The 10,000-nt window shown below is 47.7% G+C and overlaps 1 protein-coding gene across 1 annotated transcript in view; it reads left to right on the top strand.

Moving 5' to 3' along the window:
• The first annotated feature begins 4,268 nt into the window (after positions 1–4,268).
• LOC131347670 (myelin and lymphocyte protein-like) overlaps positions 4,269–10,000 on the top strand; it is a 10,515-nt gene continuing 4,783 nt past the window's right edge. The window contains exons 1-2 of the mRNA XM_058381964.1: positions 4,269–4,469; positions 8,082–8,249. Of these exons, the coding sequence (XP_058237947.1) occupies positions 4,392–4,469; positions 8,082–8,249 (246 nt within the window). The 5' untranslated portion in view covers positions 4,269–4,391. The remainder of the gene's footprint in view (positions 4,470–8,081; positions 8,250–10,000) is intronic.

Raw genomic sequence — 10,000 nt, 5'->3', positions numbered from 1 at the left:
ACACAACCCTGAGATCCTCAACTTCATCTCCTTATAACAACACAACCCTGAGATCCTCAACTTCATCCCCTTATAACAACACAACCCTGAGATCCTCAACTTCATCCCCTTATAACAACACAACCCTGAGATCCTCAACTTCATCTCCTTATAACACAACCCTGAGATCCTCAACTTCATCCCCTTATAACAACACAACCCTGAGATCCTCAACTTCATCTCCTTATAACACAACCCTGAGATCCTCAACTTCATCTCCTTATAACAACACCACCCTGAGATCTTACAGGAACATAATCATATTTAATAATCGACAACACACACTACATCTACATTCATAACACACACACTGTTTATTACACAAATATCTGAACCTACACTACTATCTGCATTCATAATACAGAAACACACACACACACAAACACATACACAGACACATGAACACACACACACACATTTTCTGGTAAGGTGTGTAATTCTGGTTTTTCCACAAGCCACTGTTGAAACACACACACTCTCCTGTCTAGTTAAAAAGTTAAAATAGCAGACTCACACACATACTCTCTCATACACCCACAGACTCACACACACACACACACCTATAGACTCATACACAGACTCACACATACAAGTTGATCCTCAACTTCATCTCCTTATAACAACACAACCCTGAGATCCTCAACTTCATCCCCTTATAACAACACAACCCTGAGATCCTCAACTTCATCTCCTTATAACAACACAACCCTGAGATCCTCAACTTCATCTCCTTATAACAACACAACCCTGAGATCCTCAACTTCATCCCCTTATAACAACACAACCCTGAGATCCTCAACTTCATCTCCTTATAACAACACAACCCTGAGATCCTCAACTTCATCTCCTTATAACACAACCCTGAGATCCTCAACTTCATCTCCTTGTAACAACACAACGCTGAGATCCTCAACTTCATCTCCTTATAACAACACAACCCTGAGATCCTCAACTTCATCTCCTTATAACAACACAACCCTGAGATCCTCAACTTCATCTCCTTATAACAACAAACCCCGAGATCCTCAACTTCATCTCCTTATAACACAACCCTGAGATCCTCAACTTCATCTCCTTATAACAACACAACCCTGAGATCCTCAACTTCATCTCCTTATAACAACACAACCCTGAGATCCTCAACTTCATCTCCTTATAACACAACCCTGAGATCCTCAACATCATCTCCTTATAACACAACCCTGAGATCCTCAACATCATCTCCTTATAACACAACCCTGAGATCCTCAACTTCATCTCCTTATAACAACACAACCCTGAGATCCTCAACTTCATCTCCTTATAACAACACAACCCTGAGATCCTCAACTTCATCTCCTTATAACAACACAACCCTGAGATCCTCAACTTCATCTCCTTATAACAACACAACCCTGAGATCCTCAACTTCATCTCCTTATAACACAACCCTGAGATCCTCAACATCATCTCCTTATAACACAACCCTGAGATCCTCAACTTCATCTCCTTATAACACAACCCTGAGATCCTCAACTTCATCTCCTTATAACAACACCACCCTGAGATCCTCAACTTCATCTCCTTATAACACAACCCTGAGATCCTCAACTTCATCCCCTTATAACAACACAACCCTGAGATCCTCAACTTCATCACCTTATAACAACACAACCCTGAGATCCTCAACTTCATATCCTTATAACACAACCCTGAGATCCTCAACTTCATCTCCTTATAACAACACCACCCTGAGATCCTCAACATCATCTCCTTATAACAACACAACCCTGAGATCCTCAACATCATCTCCTTATAACACAACCCTGAGATCCTCAACTTCATCTCCTTATAACACAACCCTGAGATCCTCAACTTCATCTCCTTATAACAACACCACCCTGAGATCCTCAACTTCATCCCCTTATAACAACACAACCCTGAGATCCTCAACTTCATCTCCTTATAACAACACCACCCTGAGATCCTCAACTTCATCCCCTTATAACAACACAACCCTGAGATCCTCAACTTCATCTCCTTATAACAACACCACCCTGAGATCCTCAACTTCATCCCCTTATAACAACACAACCCTGAGATCCTCAACTTCATCTCCTTATAACAACACAACCCTGAGATCCTCAACTTCATCTCCTTATAACACAACCCTGAGATCCTCAACTTCATCCCCTTATAACAACACAACCCTGAGATCCTCAACTTCATCTCCTTATAACAACACAACCCTGAGATCCTCAACTTCATCCCCTTATAACAACACAACCCTGAGATCCTCAACATCATCTCCTTATAACAACACAACCCTGAGATCCTCAACTTCATCTCCTTATAACACAACCCTGAGATCCTCAACTTCATCTCCTTATAACAACACAACCCTGAGATCCTCAACTTCATCCCCTTATAACAACACAACCCTGAGATCCTCAACATCATCTCCTTATAACAACACAACCCTGAGATCCTCAACTTCATCTCCTTATAACAACACAACCCTGGGATCCTCAACTTCATCCCCTTATAACAACACAACCCTGAGATCCTCAACTTCATCTCCTTATAACACAACCCTGAGATCCTCAACTTCATCTCCTTATAACAACACAACCCTGAGATCCTCAACTTCATCCCCTTATAACAACACAACCCTGAGATCCTCAACTTCATCTCCTTATAACACAACCCTGAGATCCTCAACTTCATCCCCTTATAACAACACAACCCTGAGATCCTCAACTTCATCTCCTTATAACACAACCCTGAGATCCTCAACTTCATCTCCTTATAACAACACCACCCTGAGATCTTACAGGAACATAATCATATTTAATAATCGACAACACACACTACATCTACATTCATAACACACACACTGTTTATTACACAAATATCTGAACCTACACTACTATCTGCATTCATAATACAGAAACACACACACACACAAACACATACACAGACACATGAACACACACACACACATTTTCTGGTAAGGTGTGTAATTCTGGTTTTTCCACAAGCCACTGTTGAAACACACACACTCTCCTGTCTAGTTAAAAAAGTTAAAATAGCAGACTCACACACATACTCTCTCATACACCCACAGACTCACACACACACACACACCTATAGACTCATACACAGACTCACACATACAAGTTGATCCTCAACTTCATCTCCTTATAACAACACAACCCTGAGATCCTCAACTTCATCCCCTTATAACAACACAACCCTGAGATCCTCAACTTCATCTCCTTATAACAACACAACCCTGAGATCCTCAACTTCATCTCCTTATAACAACACAACCCTGAGATCCTCAACTTCATCTCCTTATAACAACACAACCCTGAGATCCTCAACTTCATCTCCTTATAACAACACAACCCTGAGATCCTCAACTTCATCTCCTTATAACAACACAACCCTGAGATCCTCAACTTCATCTCCTTATAACAACACAACCCTGAGATCCTCAACTTCATCTCCTTATAACAACACCACCCTGAGGTCCTCAGCTTCATCTCCTTATAACAACACAACCCTGAGATCCTCAACATCATCTCCTTATAACACAACCCTGAGATCCTCAACTTCATCTCCTTATAACAACACCACCCTGAGATCCTCAACTTCATCTCCTTATAACATCACCACCCTGAGATCCTCAACTTCATCTCCTTATAACAACACAACCCTGAGATCCTCAACTTCATCTCCTTATAACACAACCCTGAGATCCTCAACTTCATCTCCTTATAACAACACAACCCTGAGATCCTCAACTTCATCTCCTTATAACACAACCCTGAGATCCTCAACTTCATCTCCTTATAACACAACCCTGAGATCCTCAACTTCATCTCCTTATAACACAACCCTGAGATCCTCAACTTCATCTCCTTATAACACAACCCTGAGATCCTCAACATCATCTCCTTATAACAACACCACCCTGAGATCTTACAGGAACATAATCATATTTAATAATCGACAACACACACTACATCTACATTCATAACACACACACTGTTTATTACACAAATATCTGAACCTACACTACTATCTGCATTCATAATACAGAAACACACACACACACACAAACACATACACAGACACATGAACATACACAGACACATGAACACACACACACACATTTTCTGGTAAGGTGTGTAATTCTGGTTTTTCCACAAGCCACTGTTGAAACACACACACTCTCCTGTCTAGTTAAAAAAGTTAAAATAGCAGACTCACACACATACTCTCTCATACACCCACAGACTCACACACACACACACACCTATAGACTCATACACAGACTCACTCTCACACACACACACACACACAGCATGGCGAGTGTTAGGATGCTCCCGAGTGGAATGTCGATCTGTTCCTCCGTCCCTGACCTTCTCTTCCTACCTGAACTTGTGAGATCATTTTTAATTTACTTTCTTCTACATAGATAGGAGAAATTGTGTGTGTGTGTGTAATGCTGCTATTTTATGCTACTAGTATGACTGATAATGGGTGTTGGTGTGCTGAAGGTGTAGTGTGGAGGTGTTGGAGGTGCAGTGTGGAGGTGTTGGAGGTGTAGTGTGGAGGTGATGGAGGTGCAGCATGGAGGTGTTGGAGGTGCAGTGTGGAGGTGTTGGAGGTGCAGTGTGGAGGTGTTGGAGGTGTTGGAGGTGCAGTGTGGAGGTGTTGGTGGTGCAGTGTGGAGGTGTTGGAGGTGCAGTGTGGAGGTGTTGGTGGTGCAGTGTGGAGGTGTTGTAGGTGCAGTGTGGAGGTGTTGGAGGTGCAGTGTGGAGGTGTTGGTGGTGCAGTGTGGAGGTGTTGGTGGTGCAGTGTGGAGGTGTTGGTGGTGTAGTGTGGAGGTGTTGGAGGTGCAGTGTGGAGGTGTTGGTGGTGCAGTGTGGAGGTGTTGGAGGTGCAGTGTGGAGGTGTTGGAGGTGCAGTGTGGAGGTTATGGAGGTGCAGTGTGGAGGTGTTGGAGGTGTAGTGTGGAGGTGATGGAGGTGCAGTGTGGAGGTGTTGGTGGTGCAGTGTGGAGGTGTTGGTGGTGTAGTGTGGAGGTGTTGGTGGTGCAGTGTGGAGGTGTTGGAGGTGTTGGAGGTGCAGTGTGGAGGTGTTGGTGGTGTAGTGTGGAGGTGTAGTGTGGAGGTGTTGGAGGTGCATTGTGGAGGTGTTGGAGGTGTAGTGTGGAGGTGTTGGTGGTGCAGTGTGGAGGTGCAGTGTGGAGGTGTTGGAGGTGTAGTGTGGAGGTGTTGGAGGTGTATTGTGGAGGTGTTGGAGGTGCAGTATGGAGGTGTTGGTGGTGCAGTGTGGAGGTGTTGGAGGTGCAGTGTGGAGGTGTTGGTGGTGCAGTGTGGAGGTGTTGGAGGTGCAGTGTGGAGGTGTTGGTGGTGTAGTGTTGTGGAGGTGTAGTGTGGAGGTGTTGGAGGTGCATTGTGGAGGTGTAGTGTGGAGGTGTTGGAGGTGTAGTGTGGAGGTGTTGGTGGTGCATTGTGGAGGTGCATTGTGGAGGTGTTGGAGGTGTAGTGTGGAGGTGTTGGAGGTGTAGTGTGGAGGTGTTGGAGGTGTAGTGTGGAGGTGTTGGAGGTGCATTGTGGAGGTGCAGTGTGGAGGTGTTGGTGGTGTAGTGTGGAGGTGTTGGAGGTGCAGTATGGAGGTGTTGGTGGTGCAGTGTGGAGGTGTTGGAGGTGCAGTGTGGAGGTGTTGGTGGTGCAGTGTGGAGGTGTTGGAGGTGTTGGAGGTGCAGTGTGGAGGTGTTGGAGGTGCATTGTGGAGGTGTTGGAGGTGCAGTATGGAGGTGTTGGTGGTGCAGTGTGGAGGTGTTGGAGGTGCAGTGTGGAGGTGTTGGTGGTGCAGTGTGGAGGTGTTGGAGGTGCAGTGTGGAGGTGTTGGTGGTGTAGTGTGGAGGTGTTGGTGGTGCAGTGTGGAGGTGTTGGAGGTGTTGGAGGTGCAGTGTGGAGGTGTTGGTGGTGTAGTGTGGAGGTGTAGTGTGGAGGTGTTGGAGGTGTAGTGTGGAGGTGTTGGTGGTGCAGTGTGGAGGTGTTGGAGGTGCAGTGTGGAGGTGTTGGAGGTGCAATGTGGAGGTGTTGGAGGTGCATTGTGGAGGTGTAGTGTGGAGGTGTTGGAGGTGTAGTGTGGAGGTGTTGGAGGTGTAGTGTGGAGGTGTTGGTGGTGTAGTGTGGAGGTGTAGTGTGGAGGTGTTGGAGGTGTAGTGTGGAGGTGTTGGTGGTGCAGTGTGGAGGTGTTGGAGGTGTTGGAGGTGCAGTGTGGAGGTGTTGGAGGTGCATTGTGGAGGTGTAGTGTGGAGGTGTTGGAGGTGTAGTGTGGAGGTGTTGGTGGTGTAGTGTGGAGGTGTTGGTGGTGCAGTGTGGAGGTGTTGGAGGTGTTGGAGGTGCAGTGTGGAGGTGTTGGAGGTGCATTGTGGAGGTGTAGTGTGGAGGTGTTGGAGGTGTAGTGTGGAGGTGTTGGTGGTGCATTGTGGAGGTGCAGTGTGGAGGTGTTAGAGGTGTAGTGTGGAGGCGTTGGAGGTGCAGTGTGGAGGTGTTGGAGGTGCAGTGTGGAGGTGTTGGAGGTGCATTGTGGAGGTGTAGTGTGGAGGTGTTGGAGGTGTAGTGTGGAGGTGTTGGTGGTGCATTGTGGAGGTGCAGTGTGGAGGTGTTGGAGGTGTAGTGTGGAGGCGTTGGAGGTGCAGTGTGGAGGTGTTGGTGGTGCAGTGTGGAGGTGTTGGAGGTGCAGTGTGGAGGTGTTGGAGGTGCAGTGTGGAGGTGTTGGAGGTGTTGGTGGTGCAGTGTGGAGGTGTTGGAGGTGTTGGTGGTGCAGTATGGAGGTGTTGGAGGTGTTGGTGGTGCAGTGTGGAGGTGTTGGAGGTGTTGGTGGTGCAGTGTGGAGGTGTTGGTGGTGCAGTGTGGAGGTGTTGGAGGTGTTGGTGGTGCAGTGTGGAGGTGTTGGAGGTGTTGGAGGTGCAGTGTGGAGGTGTTGGAGGTGTTGGTGGTGCAGTGTGGAGGTGTTGGAGGTGCAGTGTGGAGGTGTTGGAGGTGTTGGTGGTGCAGTGTGGAGGTGTTGGAGGTGCAGTGTGGAGGTGTTGGAGGTGTTGGAGGTGCAGTGTGGAAGTGTTGGAGGTGTTGGTGGTGCAGTGTGGAGGTGTTGGAGGTGTTGGAGGTGCATTGTGGAGGTGTTGGTGGTGCAGTGTGGAGGTGTTGGAGGTGTTGGTGGTGCAGTGTGGAGGTGTTGGAGGTGTTGGTGGTGCAGTGTGGAGGTGTTGGTGTTGCAGTGTGGAGGTGTTGGAGGCGCAGTGTGGAGGTGTTGGAGGCGCAGTGTGGAGGTGTTGGAGGTGCAGTGTGGAGGTGTTGGTGGTGCAGTGTGGAGGTGTTGGAGGTGCAGTGTGGAGGTGTTGGTGGTGTAGTGTGGAGGTGTTGGTGGTGCAGTGTGGAGGTGTTGGAGGTGTTGGAGGTGCAGTGTGGAGGTGTTGGTGGAGCAGTGTGGAGGTGTTGGAGGTGTTGGTGGTGCAGTGTGGAGGTGTTGGTGGAGCAGTGTGGAGGTGTTGGAGGTGCAGTGTGGAGGTGTTGGAGGTGCAGTGTGGAGGTGTTGGTGGTGTAGTGTGGAGGTGTTGGTGGTGCAGTGTGGAGGTGTTGGAGGTGTTGGAGGTGCAGTGTGGAGGTGTTGGTGGTGCAGTGTGGAGGTGTTGGAGGTGTTGGTGGTGCAGTGTGGAGGTGTTGGTGGAGCAGTGTGGAGGTGTTGGAGGTGTTGGTGGTGCAGTGTGGAGGTGTTGGAGGTGTTGGTGGTGCAGTGTGCAGTGAGCACTCCCCCTGCTCAGGGTTGTGGTGGATCCGGAGCGTGTCCCAGGAACACTGCAAACTGGGAATTCTCTCCACACTGGACTCCAGCGCTGGACACTGCTATCCTACCTGCTGCTTTCAGAAACACACACACTCTATACTGTGTATCATGTAGTGCTCATGTCCTGTCCTGTCCTGTCCTGTGTGTGTGTGTGTGTGTGTGTGTGTGTGTGTGTGTGTGTGTGTGTGCAGGTATTCGGTGCTGCAGTGTGGATTTTAGTGGCGTGTACTAAAGTGGTTCCTGCTAACCCTCAGGCGTACGTCATGACTGTGTCTTTGTTCTGCTTCATCTCCACCTTCATCTGGATGGTGATGTTCCTGTGTGGAGCTCACCACAACCAAAGCTCCTGGGTCACTGCAGTGAGTTCTCTCACACACACACACACACACACACACACACACACACTTCACTATCGACTGCATGACTTCTCTGGATGTTCTACTGTATAATTTGAAAGCTCACTTTGATTAGTAATAAATCCCACAATGCAGTGCAGCATAAATAAATAAAACCAAATACGACACACTGAGATCCATCACTTCCACATGGAGCTACATCTCCACACACCACTGAGCTCAGACACAACACACTCCATCACTGCGCTGTGTAGGAGTCTGTGTGTAGGTCATGGTGTATCTGTGTGTGTGTGTGTGTATGTCATGGTGTATCTGTTTGTGTGTGTGTGTGTGTGTAGGTCATGGTGTATCTGTGTGTGTGTGTGTGTAGGTCATGGTGTATCTGTGTGTGTGTGTAGGACATGGTGTATCTGTGTGTGTGTGTGTGTGTGTGTGTGTGTGTGTAGGACATGGTGTATCTGTGTGTGTGTGTGTAGGTCATGGTGTATCTGTGTGTGTGTGTGTGTATGTCATGGTGTATCTGTTTGTGTGTGTGTGTGTGTGTAGGTCATGGTGTATCTGTGTGTGTGTGTGTGTAGGACATGGTGTATCTGTGTGTGTGTGTGTGTGTGTGTGTGTGTGTGTAGGACATGGTGTATCTGTGTGTGTGTGTGTAGGTCATGGTGTATCTGTGTGTGTGTGTGTGTGTGTGTGTGTAGGACATGGTGTATCTGTGTGTGTGTGTGTGTGTAGGACATGGTGTATCTGTGTGTGTGTGTGTGTAGGACATGGTGTATCTGTGTGTGTGTGTGTGTAGGACATGGTGTATCTGTGTGTGTGTGTGTGTAGGACATGGTGTATCTGTGTGTGTGTGTGTGTGTGTGTGTGTGTGTGTGTAGGACATGGTGTATCTGTGTGTGTGTGTGTGTGTAGGACATGGTGTATCTGTGTGTGTGTGTGTGTGTGTAGGCCATGGTGTATCTGTGTGTGTGTGTGTAGGCCATGGTGTATCTGTGTGTGTGTGTGTGTAGGTCATGGTGTATCTGTGTGTGTGTGTGTAGGTCATGGTGTGTCTGTGTGTGTAGGTCATGGTGTATCTGTGTGTGTGTGTGTGTGTGTAGGTCATGGTGTATCTGTGTGTGTGTGTGTGTGTGTGTAGGTCATGGTGTATCTGTGTGTGTGTGTGTGTGTGTAGGTCATGGTGTATCTGTGTGTGTGTGTGTGTGTGTGTGTAGGACATGGTGTATCTGTGTGTGTGTGTGTAGGTCATGGTGTATCTGTGTGTGTGTGTAGGACATGGTGTATCTGTGTGTGTGTGTGTAGGTCATGGTGTATCTGTGTGTGTGTGTGTGTGTGTAGGTCATGGTGTATCTGTGTGTGTGTGTGTGTGTAGGTCATGGTGTATCTGTGTGTGTGTGTAGGACATGGTGTATCTGTGTGTGTGTGTGTAGGTCATGGTGTATCTGTGTGTGTGTGTGTGTGTGTGTAGGACATGGTGTATCTGTGTGTGTGTGTAAGACATGGTGTATCTGTGTGTGTGTGTGTAGGACATGGTATATCTGTGTGTGTGTGTGTGTAGGTCATGGTGTATCTGTGTGTGTGTAGGACATGGTGTATCTGTGTGTGTGTGTAAGACATGGTGTATCTGTGTGTGTGTGTGTAGGACATGGTATATCTGTGTGTGTGTGTGTGTGTAGGTCATGGTGTATCTGTGTGTGTGTGTGTGTGTAGGTCATGGTGTATCTGTGTGTGTGTGTGTAGGACATGGTATATCT

This window comes from Hemibagrus wyckioides, linkage group LG27 (genome assembly GCF_019097595.1).
Source record: "Hemibagrus wyckioides isolate EC202008001 linkage group LG27, SWU_Hwy_1.0, whole genome shotgun sequence".
In the NCBI taxonomy this organism is placed as follows: domain Eukaryota; kingdom Metazoa; phylum Chordata; class Actinopteri; order Siluriformes; family Bagridae; genus Hemibagrus; species Hemibagrus wyckioides.
This window is presented reverse-complemented; position numbering and strand designations above follow the sequence as displayed.